This window comes from Drosophila teissieri, chromosome X (genome assembly GCF_016746235.2).
Source record: "Drosophila teissieri strain GT53w chromosome X, Prin_Dtei_1.1, whole genome shotgun sequence".
NCBI classification, from domain to species: Eukaryota; Metazoa; Arthropoda; class Insecta; order Diptera; family Drosophilidae; genus Drosophila; species Drosophila teissieri.
In genome coordinates, this window is record NC_053034.1 from 5,085,007 (window position 1) to 5,104,181 (window position 19,175).

The window sequence follows — 19,175 nt, forward strand, 5'->3', positions numbered from 1 at the left end:
TGATAAAGCAGCAAATACATTTTGGTAAAAATTTCTCTATATTTAAAGTCATTTTTTCCCGCAACAAATGGTGTTCAAACTAGTTAAGGGTTAAATGTTGCTTTCCCAGCCGTTTTAGCGTTAATTGTTAGTCGGTTGCACAAAGTGCATAAATTGCTGGCATCAGATGATAGCGAAAAACCAACAACTCTCGCTTTTAGCAAGAGGATAATGACAGGGGTTAAAGCGGCTGGACAATAAGGGGTTAAGCGTGAGTGTGTGTGTGTGTGAGATTTGCGGTGTGTTAGTTAACCGCATAACGTGGCTTAGCTTTTCTATGCCGCCACTAGCTGTGCTCCTGATTTTAACTCCCCTCCCCCCTTGCATTTTGAGGTCCTCTTATTTTTCCTTTCAACCACTATTCTCCTATTTTCCCACTCATATTTTCCTATTTTTTGCCGGCTATCTACGTTGCTGCACCTGCTCTTACGCCCCTCCAGTTTTCACCGCTTGCAGTCCATTAAATGAAAACTCACTTCATATTGTTAGGCCCTCTTCTCCATCTCGTTTTCCAGAACTCCCCCGCACTCCCCCCCTGTGATTGCCCCACCATTTTCCACCCATTTGCCGCCGTGTTCGTGTTGTAAATTAAATGATTTTCACGCCGGTTGGCGAGTCTCCGGAGTACGGAGCACGGAGTCCTTCGAACGAAGCAGGCCATTTTTATGTGTTTGTTTGCGGCCAGCACTCACACTCACCTACAGATGTGCCACGCATATACACAGATGCTGTGAAACACACAGATACAGGGCTGTCCTGCCTTTTTGGCCATGTTTTAACGTTAATTCATGGTCGTGTTTTTATGTGGCAAGGACAGGTGGCCGGTGGCCGGGGGCCGGGGGCTGGCTGCTCTGGAAAAAAGGAGGACAAAGGAGGGGGTTAATCGGGGGAAGAAAGCCAGAAGAAGAAAGGACAAAAAGTGACAGCGCGTAGGACCTTTATTGGCCATCGGCATGCCGAACGGGAAGGGGAGGGGAAGTGTTTGGTAAATAAGCAGATTCCTGTTGTCTTTATTTAACCCACAACAGCATGAACCCCCTAAACCCCCTAAAAATGGAATCACTCCGCCTGGCTTAACCGAACTGATGCCAGATGACTTATTTAATTAAATCTACTTTGCCGCGGTGGGCTTTAAAATGTTTACCTGGATTGGTAAGCCCCTTGGCCATCCTGGGTTAAGTCCTGAATAAGCCCGCTAACTAGGCCTGTAAATCTTAACGCTGATGAGCAGTGAATACCCTGATTTTTGACACGTAGCAGTAAAAGGAAACCCGTGCCTTTTAAATGCAAATACCCTTAGTTCAGATACTTTCTAAGGTGACTTTAATAGGCTAACGAAACGATAGTGATGTTTGAAATGTATTTTAATAAGTGCAATGGTGCGTAAATTGCCCGGATATATTAATGGCATTTATTCGTTTGTAAAGCTGCATGCATGCCACCTTTTCCCTGTCTCTTTAAAGCTTGTTGGAATTGATAAAACTGTGCAGCCTGCAACATTGCTGCAACAGCTGCCCCAAGGGGGTAAGCAGCAAAAGGGGGGACAGGCCACAAGGAGGGGGGTCGAAAAGAGACACATTGTCAGGCAGTGTCACCAGGGGGCGTGGCCATGGCTTAACGATGCCAACTAACACGATACAGTGGAGGATCTGCCGAAAAGAATCATGTTTTAGCACCCAACTCTGTCAGTTTCCATAAAAAGCAGCTACATCAAACCACATATCATGTGTGCGGAACAGGCAGCTCTCCGCCATGGGAACAGCAAAGAAGAGCCTGCACTTTGAATGAACTATGACCTGCATTGTGCATACACTTTAAACTTATAAGTATTATTTATTTAGCCACTCAAACTCATAGCGTAAAAATGTCTGAAATGATTGCCGACACATTGTGTTATTTTTGTGATTATCCATATTGCGTGGCTTCACTGTACTTGGGGGCTGGGAAATAAATCTCGCACAATAAGTTCGCTGGGCAGGAGAGCGAAGCAACCCGTTGAAGAAAAGCGCTGAAAGCGCCCAAAGCAAATGACACGAGCCGGGGGAGAAAGAGACAGAGAAAGCGAAAGGGACAGAGACACGAACATGGGCGGAGAAAAAGACAGGGCGATCGGGGGCAACAGCGCAAAAATGCCTTATCAGTTTCCTGTTTCCTGTCGAAAGTTTTCATATTTTTCGAGCGCCGCCGCGGCCAGTAACAACAATAAAAATAAACAGCACACAACGACAGCAATGCGCCGAAAAAAAGTCATTCAAAGGTTTTTATTTCTACACATAGTTTTCTTGCACTGTACTCATGATATGTTTGCGTCTTGATTTTTTAAATATGTATTGGAATCCCTGCAGATTTTTGCACCTTTCATAAGTTTTGAGTGCACAAGTTTACTTATTTTTTTTCCAGTGCAGTTCACAACAAAGCGGAGCACACGGAAAATGTTGCTTTTTTTTACGCTTCGCTCCCGTTTGTTCTGCTGTTTCTTCTTCTTGTTTCACTGATAGTTCAGTTGCAGATATATGTGGTAAAAGGACATTTTAGATACCCTCGATAAAGTCCAACGTGCTGGGCAACTTGAACACGAAATGTGAAACCGGTTTTGCAGGGGTTTTGGGAATAAATAAATAAATTATATTAAACCATTGTAAAAATTACATTTGATTTTTGCTTTATATATTAGTGTATAGTAAAATAGGGCAAAATGATATTAATCATTGGATTTAAAACTGAAATCCCAGGATATTCGCATCTTCTACCCTTTAGGTGAACTCCTTATTCTTCCACTTCCTGAGCTTTCTGTTTCTTTTTTTTGTGCCACTTTCTTCATTGTGGTTGATATTTTTCCTTTTTTCAGCATCACTTCAGCTTTTGATTTTGCAAAAGAGAGGGAGATATAGATAAAGTGCGAGAGTGAGGGGTTGCGACTGTTACCACAATAAAAAGCAGGAAATATTTAAACATTTTTCTTTTAGTTTTGCATGGCATGAAGAGAAGTGAAAAAGTAGTGGAAAGGGGGCGGCATTTTCACACTTATTGTCAGATTTTGTTTTGTTGCGGTCTGCCTCTTCTTCTTTTCCTTGTGAAATGACGCACAGCCGAGAGATAACACGTCAATGGGTGTAGTTTTTATGGTGCACCTAAAAATGTGGCCAACAGTGTTGCCGAGAAAAAGAGCTATGACCTCCCGAAACTGACAATTGGATTGAACTGGATTTAATTAATAACATCGATAGGGTGTCTTCTTGGACTTACATATATCAGAACCAGCAAACCTGTTGTGAAGTGGAAAAGATTTTTTGCAAAGACGTCATGTACTCTAGGATTTTTTAATACAATGGTTTTTTTTTTTAAGTTATTAAGTTAAGTTATTATTAAGTGATTTAGGATTTACATTACCAGTAAAAATTGTTTTTTTTTGTTTTAAATTTCCGCCAACAGAAAAAAAAGCTAAAAGGACAAAGGACTGAGTAAATTTCAAGAGTGGCGGGCAGAGCATATGCATTGCTCTCAATTTGTTTTGCCTTTTGTCTGCTTTGATGACGTTCTTCAATTCACAGGATATGTTCATAATTCTGTAAGGACCCACACTGACATACACCCTTTGGTAGCACCCGTTTTCCCCGCTTTTCCCCGCTAAAGGCGACAGTTAACATGGGAAAAGGGATGCCAGATAACCGGAGCACTCATCAACGTTCAACGAGCGGCGGAAGATTGGGTGGGAAATGGTTTAGGATATTTTTGGTGGGGTTAGTTGGTGGCGCACAGGAGAATCACATCCGCAAGTGACCCCTATATATACTTACATATATGATGGCCTAGTTGAGGGGGCTTATTGTCACGAATTTATCGGAGAGTTGGGGCTTGCTCAGAGATTGGTTTCTATGGGTTAACACGATAAGTTGCAGTCTACAATTTATATAATTGTTTCTATAAGTTGGTAACCATTAACTAAACAGGCAGCCATTGCATCAATTTGAGGCCAATTTATGTTTGAACAATGGTTAAATACTCTAAATAATAGCCTTGACTTTGACTTGCTTTAGTCTCTTTTATTCGTTTTTATTTGCTCGACAGCGAAACCAATTTCGCAGATAATTTGAAAATTTTCACCATAATGTACTCAATGCTATTTCATTATCCATCGATCCCGAGGTGTGCGAAATTCGCCGAGCACGTAGTGTCTGAAAAATATTGATATGTGTGCGTGTGCGTGTAAGTGTGAGTGTGCTTGTGTTTGTGTATGTGGCAACAGAATTTGCATATGTATGGGGCGTGGGAGTGATGGTTCCTGTTCGTGTTTGACAATAAGTTTGTGGATCTGCTCTCCTTTTCCTTCCCTTTGTGTAATGTGAGTAACACTTATCAAAAGTTTGTCGCTAACACATGCAAATTGAAATGTGCGATTTACACAGGCACACAGTCGTACCTACGCTGCGCTACTCACATGCACATTTGGTCACACTGTTGTCGCTTGTTCGCAGTGCTGTTTTTGTGTTTGTTGTCGCACACGTACGCGACACATGCAGCTGCTTCCTGCCTCGCTCCCTCCTGCACGCCCCTCTCTACCGCCCCCCGTTGTCCTTGTCTACATGGCCTCCAACTTTCGCCCGCTTTAACACCTAACAACCAAAAAACAAGAACAATTCTTAGCCTACTCTCTTCTGACTTCAAAATACCGATTATTTTATTTCACTTCTTGCAACGAACCATTGCTTTTCAGTAGTATATTCATTTCTTTAAAGCTAAATATGTATATATGATTACGTAATGTATGATTTTTCACAAAAAACATTGTCAACTCCACAGTGTATATCCCTTTAGTCAGCTGCTTCCAGGATATGTCAGGATATTGTAGTCGCTGCATACTTATTACAGCTCCAGCAGGTGTCTGCCAGACAAGGACGACAGGGGGGATGGGATTCAAATTCAAAATTCACACACACCTGGCCCCATCCTCGCCCGGAGTCGTCTCTTGTGCATGGTACTTGGAACACGAGTTTTAGAAACAAAAGTTTTGGTTTTGGTTTCTTCGTTGTCCCAGAAGTTTTCCAAAAAGTGAAGGAAAAAGACCAGGATTAGTTAACCATGTGTGTTGGCAAGGACTTATTTGCTCCACAATGTATAGGTGTTAATAATCCCAAAATTAAATTGGCGACTTTCGAAGTGAGATTATAAAAGAAGCCACTCCAATGGGGTAAAATTTCGGTAATCGAATTATAGATGAAAAATTAAAAACTGTTGATTGTAAATTGAAACCTTGTTAAAATAAGACCCTGGACAAAAATCAAGCGCTTTTAGTATGTCAATATCTATTCGGATGTTTATATCTAAATAATTTTTAAAACTCGTTCGGACAATCGAAAAGAATCAACATTTGGATCATCCTCAATGCTTCCTGGTAATTTTAAATTCGCCCATCCAACTTTTTCCTCACATTTCCTCCGATTTTCTTCGCGCTTTTCTCCGCTATTCCTGTGGATAATTGCCGAAAAGTTTTCGTCGTGGCATTCAAGGAATCGCACTTTGATTTGTTGCAGCGCATTTCAGCTGATGGCGGAGCAGCTGCAATTCATTTAGGCGGATCGGGTGGTAAAAATTGCGTAATGGCATAATTATGCCTCAGCACCATTCCCCATTCCCCTGCCCCTTCCTCCATTCATCAGCAAAATTCTGAGGCGTAATTGAGTTATTTAACGCAAAAGTTGAAGACACTATCCACAATTTAAGATGACTGGCATCCGCTGACATCTAGAATCTAGCGTCTATTGGATAATTAAGCCACTTTGTGATAGCTTTGACAGCCCTGACTTTCGGCCCTGTCACATCGTGCCTGCTCAGAGATGTGGTCCCCCAGCGAATTGGCGACTCCTCTGAGGACCCAAAAAACTGACAGTTAAAGTTCAATTAAATTCCATTGCAATCTTCATATTTTCCTCGACATTGAAATATTGAAAATTATGTCAATCGGGATTTCGATTGGGATTGTGTCGCCTGCTTATCTGCCAGAATGCAGAATGCAATTCGAAACTTTGTCCACCCAACGCCAGCAAAGTTGCTCCTTTCGATGGCCAACTGGAAATGGGTTGGTGTGGTGGGGTTGGGCGGTTGATCAACCACCGAATGTCAGCTGGCGGCCAGTTCGGAACGGACAACTTATGAGGACCACCGGGAAAAGTAATTGGCCATGAATATGCGAAACTCAACATGATTTAAGCGCATTTTGTAGACTAAATGCATACATGAATCGATGTGGATGAGTGGTTGTACAAATAAATTGGGACACAAGTCAGGGTTCAATTACACAAAGCAGGTAATTGATCTGCAGCTAACATATAATAGCATTTGTTTCAGAAGCACATCAATTTAATACCAAGTTGGTAGATTACATGTTCGGACTTTTATTAGCCACAGCTACATGTTTTTCTTGGCATAATTAACCATATAATTTTTATAGAGCTATACGTAGACAAGCGTGGAAATGATACCTGTAACCCTTGACCTTTGTTATTGCCGTGGGGCTTTCTTAATTTAAAAAAAGAGTATAGCTTTAATGCACATATGTCTATGCACTTGCTGAAATATCAGTGGTCCCACTAACTCGACTAAAGCTGAGCTACTGGTGAAATGGGGTATCCCAGTGACCTGTCGCAATCTCGAGTTCTTCACAACTGGCGCCCAACCACGGACCCTCCTGTCACTCCACTTGGACGCTGTGGTCGCAGGAGATTGTGATTCTGCCAGGCGGTGGCCAAATGCCACCACAGCTTGTAGCAATTGTCGTACCATTTGTCAGACGAATGTGGACGACACTCCTCCTCCGAAGGACACGGCGCCTGCGCCGCCAATACAACTCCCCGCCGGCATCCACGAGCTTTGCGTTCCACCACGTGCCCGCCATGTGGATCGCATTCGGCACATGGTGGACGGCGTTCGATTCGAACATCCACTTCGACAATTGGCAACGAGCGTTCGTCAGCAGGACATTCGGGGCGCCAGTTCGGTTTTACAGTATCCAACGGCTAACGATTACGACAGCACTTCGTGTTGCTTCGTTTGCAGCTCGTACACTTTCGGTGCCGACACGTTCTTCGTTTTCGGTCGTCCACGCGGCCACAGGATGCTTATTCCGGCAGCTGCATCTTTAGTTGATCAACGTCGGCGCTGTCGGCTGGTTGAAAAACGGTCAAACGGAACTCAAAGCTGCACGCTCGGAATATTCGCGTCCCTAAAAAATAATTAATAAAATACAAAAAAAAAAACTCTACAGCATATACATTGGAGTGAATATTTTTTTAAATTTTTTTAGTGCAGTGAAACTGTTTTTTTTTTCGCGTGACGATCGCAAATGCCTTTGTGGAATTATTGATACCAAATGCCAGTCTCGGCTAAACGGTTACTTCGGAATTTCCAGCTCACCAGGTGCGATCGGAATGGCAAAATGCTGATTCACCTGCTGCTCATCGTTTCGCTTCTGGAAGGTAAAAGGATACTTCAAGTGTAACAAAAATATCGCAAAACTCAGTTTAAATCGATTGTAAAAAAATGTTGTTGAAAATATTGAGTGAATCCTTGATAAATATTTTTTTTCAAAGTCAAACTACAAAAAACCCACGGCAGGAAACCAGTTTTAATAAAAATTTATTTTTGTCATAAACTCTCTCATGTTTTACAAAGTTCATCCATAAAATCGGTTATTCTTATAGGACCCTATTCTTCTATTCTACTCTATTCTATTTTAAAAACTGTTAAAGGTTTCTTACAAACCTTTTTCCTTTTAAAAAAAATGGTTGAGTACTCTACTTCTACTTTTGACGCTGATAATACAAATCATAAACAGACCAATGCTCAGAAATATACTCATAATTAAAGTAGGTTTAATTTTGTTGTAGCTGGTAATACTTTCAAAGCGGATCGTTATATTTACCGGCGGTCCGCTCATTTAAAAAGACTTTCAGAAATATTTCAGTTCAAACCGGAGTTCGCATTAAATGAATCAAGAAAATAATACAATATTAACACTCCTCAACGATAAAGAACTATTTAATTGCACTTTTTGCAATGAAAAAATCTGTCAACTTGTTCAATCAGCTGTAAACTTAAAATGAACGTAAAAAATCAGATGTGGTCAGTGGGCTGGCTTTTGGCCTGAACCGTTTGAAGAGTGCTTATGGGAGTTATCGGGAGCTTATCACGTGTTTATCGAGGTCGTATTCTGCCCGAGTGCAACCCTGTAATCAGTGTTGTGCAGCGACGGAAACGGAAATCGAACGGACGGACGCAATCCGGCGGGAAAGCGAACGCAAACCGACTTGATAATTGTTTCGCCGTATTGCGGGCCTATTGAAACCCCTAAATGAAGAGGAGAGCGGGAAAAACGGACGATTAATAACTGCTGGAGACTGCTTAATGCACTGTCATGGATACCATTCTCCATTTTGCATTATGCTGGGTGCATTGTTGCCATTGCCAATTGCCATTTGGCATTAAAACGTATAAATAACAAACAAATAAATAAATAAACAAAAGACAACGGGCAACATCGAAAACTGAACGCTGGCCATTCAATGGCGATTTAATTGACTCACTCATCCACTTACATTTACATTTGCACACGCACTCACATTTTCAGAGCTGATCCTTTTGATATCAGGATTCGAGCCAAATCTGTGCAGAGTACAGTGTGTTTCAGTAGTATAGAGCGGCATTAAACGTATTTGCTGGTAATGATAGTATGCACAATTCTGTAAGGATTTTTAAATTTAAAAATAAAATGTTATCAGACAAAAAAAATGTTTTCATTTTCGTGAAACTACCTTCAGAAGTCGTTTAATATAGTGACACCCTGTCTGGTCAGTGAATTGTGCGCACATATTTCTCGCCTCATTTTAATTGTGTAAAAATTATGTTTGCACCTTGCCCATTTTCCCGTCCCTCCCCACTTACCACAATATTCCCTGGGCACATTTTCACCTGGCCGCCGGTGATTGCTGTTCCGATTGTCTGCCTGCCGTATGATAATTGTAAAAAATGAAGTGCCAAATTGTTCACGTCGGCGCGACAATCACAAACACTTTCCTTCCTCGCATTAAATATTTACGGCGTGGTCTTTATTGTTTGCGATTCGTTCTAAAAACAGTTGGCCCTTTGTTTTATTCCCCAGTCAATGTGGGTAAATCGTATCATTAATTTTGATTCGCTTGGGGCTTTCAATGCGCCGAGGCAGATTTTCAGAAATCGGTGGGTCAGCTAGCCATTTAATGGCTAGTAAACCAAAGTAATTTAGAAATCTGCTTTATTATGACCCTATTAAACATTAACAGACAAGCCACTACTTATAACTACTTACTACTTTATAAGACCAAAGCGTACTTAACTGTATATAAAATAAATTGGGAACAGAGTTCTAATACAATTCCATGTTTATTTTCGTACCAATTAAACGTATAAAATCGTTCCAATTAAATACGCTTTAAAACGAATTATATGACGAAACATCATATGCTTAGTAACCTTTAAAGTTTTTACACGTGTCAATGGTGCGAAAATTCCTCGACAAAACCTCAGGAAGTCCAACTAGTAGCAAAACTATTCCCATAATGTTGATAATTATGCATGGACGTGGCCCACGCTTCGTCCTCGGTCCGCATAAATAGAGAATACATGGCAGATGTGCATATTTAAAGCACTTAAATCACGGCAAACAATAATTCCCATGCGACGATAATGCCGCAGATGGAAATGCTGGATGTTGGATTGTAGGATGTAAAATGGCAGCTGATAATGATAAACATAAAAGTGAAAATAATTTTCAATTACAGCAACATTAATAACCGATAATAATCCTAAGCAAATATAATGTGCATGCATGTGCGTGTTTGTTACTGTGTGTGCATATCAATGATATGCAAATTAATTGCCAAACAGGACATCGCCCACCCGCCCCAAAATCCACCCAAAAACCACCCAAAATCCCCCCACCGGATGTGAAATGTAAGCTAAACCGCAGCATGGCCAAATGGCGGGAGCGAGATAGCGCCATTAATGGCCATTCTGTTGCCGTCCCCCGAGTGACTTAATTGATACCAACAGCACTGGCAGTAGCCATGATTTTTTTGCTCGCAAAAAATGAAATGAAATGTAAAATAACAGAGAAAATATGCTTCTTTCACTTCCATCTCAGTATAAATAGTATTTTCAAAATATCAAACTTCCAAATTATTGAGGCTACAAACTATTTTCTTGATGCGTACTTTTAGATTCCTGTGACAAGTCGAAGTGCGAGACTAAAAAGATCGTCATACCAGACTATTTACTATTTTGTTTACTGTGTATTATGCATTACTTTTTTCCAGTTTTAACTTACAACTCCCTTTATCCTGCACTTATCATGGTTTTTTCGTCGGCGGTTCTTCGGCTTTTAGCGCCTGCGGTCAGCGGGAAAAGCCGCAGACGGAGTTACTAGTTTTTTTTTATCCCACTTTCCTGCGAGAAAAGTTGCTCTGTGCCGAAAAATGCGCGTAATTTGTAATTAATTTCATGTGACGCCCAAAGAATACAATTTGAAAATAAGGGAGAAAAAAAATTGGGCTTGAAGTTGCAGAATCGCAAAGATCGAAATCGAGGTTCATTAACGCAAATAAAAGCGCTGAAACAAATGAAGTTTTTGATTTTAAACAGCAATACCTAAAACAATATTTGATACATTTTTGAATATTTCGCTTTCCCTCACTGAAAACTTTGTCAATTATAGGGCAACCCTTTTCAAAATACCAAAAAAAATATTACAGAAAAGTGTGAAACAGAAATCTAGACACAATTAATTGCGCGACATTTGTTAGGGGTAAAAGGGGAGAACTCGAGAAATTTAAATTGAATTTTCGTCGGGAAAAGAAATGTAAGTTCAGTCGACAACGATTTGTAAAAATGCTAATTTTAATGCCAACCGACAGTCATTTGCTGGCTTCTCCTTGTTGTCGTTTTTTTTCCCTCCCAAGTCATTTGTTTGTCTTGGCCAAAGCATGACTTTAAGGCCAAATTCGGTCTCTGATTCAGCTTCGTAGCAAGTTTGTAGCAAGTTGAGTGTCTTTGGGTCTGGAAACCCACTCTGTTTGGCTTTCAAATTTGCCATTATCACCTATCATTGGTGCTTTGCCACTGGATTTGTGGGCCTGTTCAGGTGTGAGGCCATAAAAAACGAACGGCCAGCGAAAAGGTAGCATGGTACAGTGAAAGAAACAATTGATAACTACATGCCTAACGAACTAAATGGCTTACAATTTCGTTATCCAAAGGCTGTCCCGTTGCCAAATTTATTTCTCTTAGTGCAGAAATCAGAGTTCTTGGTCTCCAGTCCAGTCCCCACTGTCATTCCCATGCAGATTGGCATCTTTGTATCTCTGTATCGGATCGTGTGTGTTTACCTTGCCACCGACCCACACATTACATACTCGTATATAAAACACCCAGGCAGCCACCCAAATCTAATACGTTTCCTTGCTTAACTTTTGCCAATGTCCCGAGCCATAAATTTGCGTCGGCAAATCCTCATTGTCGTTGTGTGATTTAAACTTTTTTCCGAGCAAATGCGAAAATGCGAAAAGGAGCCTCGGGATGTGAGCCAAAAATTGACAAGACGAGACTCGAAATGGTGGAGCCGAAAATTGAAATGAAGGCGGAGATTTATGAGGCGGGGGACCTGGATTTCGCATTTCGAATTTCGTATTTCGAGTGGACCAAAGCCGGGGGTTAATTGACTCTGGCTCCTCTGGCATCTGCAAATGCCCTGCAAGGCAGAAAGGCTCCAAGGAGGCTGACCCACGACCAGAAGTCAGGCCAAAGTTCACAAACAACTGGAGGACTCCAGGGGGCGGGGAGCGGGAGAGCGGCGACAAGTTCATTGGGATTGGCACAATGCTGGAAAACATCTTGGCCTGCATGCAGACTCAACGACAGATTGACAAACAAGCCGCAGTCAGCCAAGCAGCAACAGCATTTGCCATTTCCCATTTGCCGGAGGTGCGAGGTGCGAGTTGCGAGGGGCCATGCTCCACTGTACCGTCTGCATCCACAACACTTTGGCTTTAGGGTGGCCCCTACCCGCCGAGTGGTTGCGAGTTTCCGACACCAAATCTCTGGGTTTCCTGCTCTTAAAACAAAACGCACAATTCGGTAGCTCTTAGTAAATATAATGTGCTGATACTGTTCATCAATAATAAGTATGGTAACCTGCAAAATTAATTACCATGCGGCATTTGAAATGACAATTTCCAAAGCTCCGCCAATTGTGGAATGAAATCTTCAAAGAAAGGCAATTATTTTCTGCGCTCTTTAACGGCAGCTATAAATTTACTTTGTTAATGCCGCCATTGTTTCTCACTCACGGCATTGCGGATAAATCAACATTGAGTTTGCCAATAAATCAATAATGAATTCAATCAGTGCGATCTCGAATGAAATATGCAGTACAGCAATTAATTCACCAATAAATCCATTCACTTGCCGGAATAAACTATAAACTTGCTTGAATATTTTTAGCTTGTGGCCTGGCCGGCAAGTAGATTATCCAGATTATCAACTCTAGAACTTCCTGGGACTGCGTTTTGCCGTTTTGCATTTGGCAGGCACACATAGTCACCGAAAGTGCGATAAATCATGCCTTTGGCCAATTGAGTCAATTCAGCATATTCCTCACATTCCGCACATCTCGTCCTGCAACACTTAAACGCATATATATATTTCTACACAAAATACTCGCCCCCGATCTCCGACAATCCGTTGGTGAGCCAACATCGGTACGGTACGGTACGGTACTGTCTATAAATATTTAAATTTCAAGTTTGCCAAAAGTTTTTTGCATGCATTACGATGATGTAGACGCCGGTGGAGCGGGATTCTCGGGTTTTTGGGGGGAGTTTGCGGCCAGGACAGCAGTCGTGCGTGGCTGCCGCTGTCTGGTGAATCCCTTCGATCCACTCTATTCTATTTTCTATTTTTTTTCATACACCTCAACGGGGTCTTTTGGATTCTTCATCTCATTATTCTGTGGCTTGGTTTTCAGTATCCATCAACAAATATACACAAGAACTTTACAGCTTTACAAAGGCAATTCAATAAATATGCATTGTATGAAACTATAAGTATAGTTAGCAAGCTTAAAGATTTTAGGAAGATGAAACGACTTAATACATTTAAGATATCCCGCCGCAATGAATATGTAAGAGTATTTACCCTCTTCACTATTTAACTGGCACTCTTCGCATTTTTTGTGTTTTTTTTTTTGCTTTACGGCCTGGAAAACTTTTTTGCAGCACTTGCAAGTGAAATGTTTGATTTTCGATGATTCAATAAATTATTTATATTTGCGTGTGCCCCGTGCCCGTGCCCGAACCCGCCCCAAACCCGAACCCGTTCTCTTTTCCGTAACCGTATCCGTATCCGTATTCGAGTCCGTCCTCTGGCCCGAACTCCGGATTCTCGTTTCGCGGAGAGTCGAAGTGCCGTAGTCGCACTGCCAGGCAGCCCGGCCGGATGTCGATCTTCAATTAGCCGCCGCAGCTCTTTAAATTGTCTGCCGCCGGTCGTCTGGCACAGTAAAGTTGTTGGCAAGGCCGGAATGCAGTGGGTGGATTGGATGGGTGGTGAGCTGGTGAGCTGGTGGGTATATGGCTGGTTACGGGGCACATTTAAAAGCGATAAATCACGGACTTTTTGGCAGGCGCAACATGGGAGGCGGGCATGGCGTTTCTAGGGGGATTATTTCGCAGGGAAGGGCCTTGAATGCATTGCCAGTGAACTGGCGCGATATCATTAACTGCCATACACACACACACACACACACACACACACACACACACACACAGACACACACACACGAACTCACACACCGATGCACTCTAATCTCGCTCCTCCCTTTTCCATCCTTGCAGCAATTGGCGCCTTTCAGCCGGAGTTCGTGGAGAGCATTTCCAACGTGTCCGTGGCGGTTGGACGCGATGCAACCTTCACGTGTCACGTCCGACATTTGGGCGGCTATCGGGTAAGTCATCAGTTAACGCCAGTGCACTGAGAAACCAGCTTGCATGCAACTGAGTATTTTCTGAGAGTTTTTGATGTTGTCTCTAACATTATTTCCCATAAGGTGGGCTGGCTCAAGGCCGACACCAAGGCCATCCAAGCCATCCACGAGAACGTAATCACGCACAATCCTCGCGTCACGGTCAGCCACTTGGACCAGAACACGTGGAATCTGCACATCAAGGCGGTTTCCGAGGAGGATCGTGGCGGTTATATGTGTCAACTGAACACGGATCCGATGAAGAGCCAGGTGAGTTAATTACATATTAAGGATAGACTGCGTATACTTAACGGGCATAACGCATTTATATACCAAAATGACGTATACGCACACAAGGACACACTGCGTATACTTAACGGAAGTAATGCATTTATATACCAAAATAACGCATACGCACTGTAATTCGCAGAAAAGTATAAAAGTTAAACTCTGATCAGTTTTCTGTCCTGCTTTTCTATTCATATCTCATATACATATTGGTTGCACGACCTCATCGGTGTTTTGCACGTTGTATTGAAAATGATATTCCCATCCATATTCGATCCATTCTTTTCATGCGGCATTAAACGGTGGAGGAAAATGCGAATGCATTGAGCTGTTGTACTTGCCTCTGTTATTGTTTGTTTTTCACCATTTCCCCGTTCGATTTGCCACATTTTCCACCCACTTATTCTTCTACTTGTTTTGGGGAAAAGGAAAGCGCAGCAAATCGAAAGCGAAAACTATGCGAAAACAGTGGCAGTGGTGGTGGTGGTGAATGGGGGAAAATGTTGGGGCATATAAATTGGCAGCATCATGTGCTCACACATATGTATATAAATTGTGTATGTTTGTGTGGGTACTTGCGGCGTGTGTGCGTGTGTGAATGGGTGTGTCCGCTCACACGTACACTCGTGTGTCCAGCGAAGTGAAGTTTATGGTGCCAATAAAATGTATTTCATGCTTCCTTAATTTTTATTCGCACTTTTACGCTTTTCACAACAACAACAAAAACAACACAACAACAACGGCAGCAGGGTCAAAGTGCACCGCACTGACCGCCCCCTTTTGCCACACCCCGTCCCGACTTAAACTATTTACCTTGGCTTAGTTTATTCTTAGTTTATTCGACATCACTTCGCTTTACTCACCATATAAAACACTTTGCCGTTACTCCTGCTTTACGAGCCACTTGCATAATCAGCGAATTTTCGCTGAGGGTACACTGGGATAAAAATGATGTGGTATTCTTAGCTTACTTATTTTACAACCTTTTTTGGTATAATTATGTTTATTTTTTGTATAAAACAAATGCGCAGTACAAATATAATATTTATGTTATAATTTTACAGTTCATTTACCAAACCTTTACCTAATTTCGCCCTAATGTATTAAGAAGATTTTTGGTTTTCTCACCGTGCATTGTGCCCTTGTCCCCTTAGTAATTTGTGATCATTTAAGTGAGTGGAATGAAATCCGGTGCGTGCTAATGTTTTTGTTGCCTGGTGTCTTATATTCTTTCTTTTTTTGTCTTATTTTTGGTAATTGCAGATTGGCTTCCTGGACGTCGTGATTCCGCCGGACTTCATCAGCGAGGACACCTCCTCCGATGTGATTGTACCGGAGGGCAGTTCCGTGCGATTGACATGTCGGTGAGTATGTACCGTATATGGTTTTAGCTTGGGTCCTAGCATTACTAGGGAGTTAAAAAAGTAAACTTCCATTAGACCATTTAAGTGGATAAACCCAGGAGAAATAGGAGTATTCCAAATAAATCATTACCTAAACTAGTTTTCTTATTAACTTAAAGTAATACCAAGTTTGGTTTTGACTCTTACTGTTAAATGCCAGTTGCCATTCGCAATCTACCATTTCCATCTTTTACCTCTCAACTTTCATTCTCTGTCCGTGTAATAATGTCAACAAATTAAGTGACACTTCATTTCTCTTGATTTAGCACCGAAACTCCTTGGCCACCCTGGGGCTAAGCCCTACGGGTATGTTGGTTTTCCGAACAACTTGAGTCCAAGCAGGGATTTCGCCTAGATTCTTAAGTGTGCGTACACTCTGGAGGTGTCTTACGACATTAGGGTATTACCAAAAACAGTCTCTAATTTGTGGAGTTTCTGGGTTTTTGGGGGAGATTTTTGGTGGCTGATTTATGAACTTGACCGCAACCACAAAGTGTTGCTCTCTTTTTTAACGATTTAACCGCAAAATGATGAAACGATGGCGATAAGCGCGCTTTTCCCGCTTTTCCCGCTTTTCATGTGTTAATGTGCGAGTGTGGAAAGCTATTAGAGGACTTGTCTGCGAAATTCCTCTTTTGTTTTCTGTTCATTTTTAATGCCACTTAGTGCAAATCCTTTAAAATGAATTCAACTTTTGCGTAACGAGCATTAAAAGCTTCGACTGATAAACTTTAATAAAATTAAACTCTTGCTGTTGAGGCTTATGGAAATATGTATCGAATAGAACGAAATTTACTAGGTACGTTTTTCTGGAGTAATAAATTCGGCGAACATAAGTCAACTCTGTCCAACGAGACAATCATAATTCCCTTAAAATTTGCTAGATTAAAGACAAAGGGCTTCGCTTAAACAAAACCAAGAAAGTCATTTAGCGAGGGCCACTCCTAGAGTTGTTGAATAAGTTGCTGAACCGTAGTAAAATTTGCTTTGTCTAGCCGTCTTTGGGCCATGTAAATTGCACTTAGTTTGGCTAAAAAAGAGAGACTGTCTTGGCCCGACTAAACATGGCCAAGAAACTGCCGCTGACTGCTAACTGTTGGCCCATTGTATTGCTCATGTGTATAGGAGTTTCTGTGTATCTGTGTATCTGTGTTCTGGCTGATTTTCTTTTTAGCCATTTTGCATCTGTTTGCGGCATCATAAAAATTTACCACACCCGTGTCTGGTTTGCTGTTGAACAACTGCTGTCTTAACACGCATCTCTCCACGAAATACCCACTACTGGGTGATATTGAAGGGTATGTTGTCTAGGCGACTGGCTCTTTTCAGTGCTAGGAAATTAAAAGTGGTTCAGTACCAACGTATTGCACATCTCTACGAGCGAGTAAGTTTAAATACTGGTAGACCTGACTGCACCTTCCTTAAATTAAATACATTTTTAAGGGGTAGAATATAAATGTTTATAGATGCATTTCCATAAAACTCCAATTAAACTTTTGTATGCATACATTTAATAGAGGAGAGTCGATATGTCGATCAATGTTCCGCAGGGTTTTCAAACTGCACCACACACTTGAGCGCCTGCTGGCTTCAAGCGTTTTGCCTGCCTGCTTTTCTGCTTTTCCGCTTTTCCACCCAGCCTTCCTTCGCATTGCACAAAAGTTTTTGCTCCAAGCGAGGCACAATGGAGACCTCGGCTGAAGCATCGTCATATTAAATTTAATAAGCCACTGAACTTGAATATTTTCCATTTGGCATCTCGGCACTTCCATTTGGCGTTTCCCATTTCCATTTGCCATCAACATTGTGGGGGCGTGGCCAGTTGGTTCATGGTTTATGGGTTCCTAAATGGTTTTCGATCTCGAGCAGCTTAAGCTGCTGTGAAGAGCAGAAAGTGTTACCTGAAAAGCAGCCAATTTGAATTCAGAGGTCGCGCATAGGCAAAATTCATTTATGGGCATTTTAAAAGTGGAACTTTTAGTTTTTTACCTTTATCGGTCCCTCACTGTACCTGTGTCGCATTTTATTTGCAGGGCCCGCGGTTATCCGGAGCCGATTGTCACCTGGCGGCGCGAAGACGGCAACGAAATTGTCCTGAAGGACAATGTGGGCACCAAGACCCTAGGTAAGTATCCAGTTTGCAGGACATTTGCGCTTTTTCCGAGCGAAGAGTCTATTTGTTGTTCCCGCCTTTTGCAGCGCCCTCTTTTCGCGGCGAGGTGCTGAAGCTATCAAAGATCTCGAGGAACGAGATGGGTTCCTATCTCTGCATCGCCTCCAACGGAGTGCCCCCATCGGTCTCAAAGCGCATCTCCCTCAGCATACACTGTGAGTATTTGCCTCCTTCGTTCTGGCACTGCGCCATTAATTAGAGGAGCCTGCGGTTGGTCAACTCTTTTTGGTGTCGGTGTTGGGTCTGGTGATGGTGATGGTGATGGTGTTGGTGTTGGTGTTGCATCCTCATGCCCATCCTCCTCCACTGCATCCACATCCACATCCGCATCCGCATCCCGTCACCTCATCTTCGCCAACGCCATCATGAACATCAGTCAACCAGCCGGGTTTTTGGCCACGGCAGCTGTGGCGTTTATCTTACATTAAGTTCCTACACTGCGATGATCCAGAAGAAGCGAACAATTACGGATTACATTAAAAAGTCGTCCGTACTCGGTCCCTCAATGTTTCTACACAAATTGCTAAATATTCGAACAAAACGGGTTACTTACTTTATTTCAAATTAGCCTACGCAGTCCTTCGTTTCCTCGGTGTACAGAGAGTCCTCGGTGGCGCAAGGAGTAAATAGGAATAATGCGGGGGCGGTGTGGCAAAAGGCAAACGCCAGAAGACAGAAGGTAAACTCGGGTCCTATGCTCTATGTGCCGTGCTAACTCGATTGTCCTTGTTGTAATCCGTTTAAATCCTGTCACTGATACCGGGCATTACCTGCTTCGTCTTTGCTTGTTGTTTTTTGTTTTCATTTTCCTTTTTTTTTTTTTGTCGCAGGTGGAGATGGGTCTGCTGCTCTTTGGTGGGCCACAGCTTTTTTGTCAAACTGTCTACAGCACGTGCTGTGCCTCCCCACTTTCCTACTATTTTTCGCAGCCCCCTTTTTTGCCAGCTTCTAGCCCCCAGCTTTCCCCGTCATTTTGCCGTCCCCACCCATGCACTTTTGACTCTACTGCCATGTGGCAGTTCACTCAATCATCAAGGCAGTCAAAAGAGGTGTGGTAAGGGCGGCTTGTGGGTGGCACTGCGTTTGTTTGTCCTGCCCCACGTTTTTCTTCACCCCAACCCTATTTGGTTTTCGGATCGTTTTCCAGTGCAGCTCTCCCTCTATGGGTCCACCCTAAGAGTTAGGTGGCAAAATCACGCCTTTTAACATTTTGACATTGTGTTAA

The 19,175-nt window shown here is 42.3% G+C and overlaps 1 protein-coding gene across 3 annotated transcripts in view; it reads left to right on the forward strand.

Moving 5' to 3' along the window:
* The window catches only part of LOC122623204 (lachesin), a 64,530-nt gene that overhangs the window by 33,556 nt on the left and 11,799 nt on the right, over nucleotides 1–19,175 (forward strand). For all 3 annotated transcript variants that reach the window (XM_043802213.1, XM_043802214.1, XM_043802216.1), the window contains 5 exons: nucleotides 13,959–14,068; nucleotides 14,171–14,356; nucleotides 15,638–15,738; nucleotides 17,811–17,902; nucleotides 17,977–18,105. In XM_043802213.1, the coding sequence (XP_043658148.1) occupies nucleotides 13,959–14,068; nucleotides 14,171–14,356; nucleotides 15,638–15,738; nucleotides 17,811–17,902; nucleotides 17,977–18,105 (618 nt within the window). The remainder of the gene's footprint in view (nucleotides 1–13,958; nucleotides 14,069–14,170; nucleotides 14,357–15,637; nucleotides 15,739–17,810; nucleotides 17,903–17,976; nucleotides 18,106–19,175) is intronic.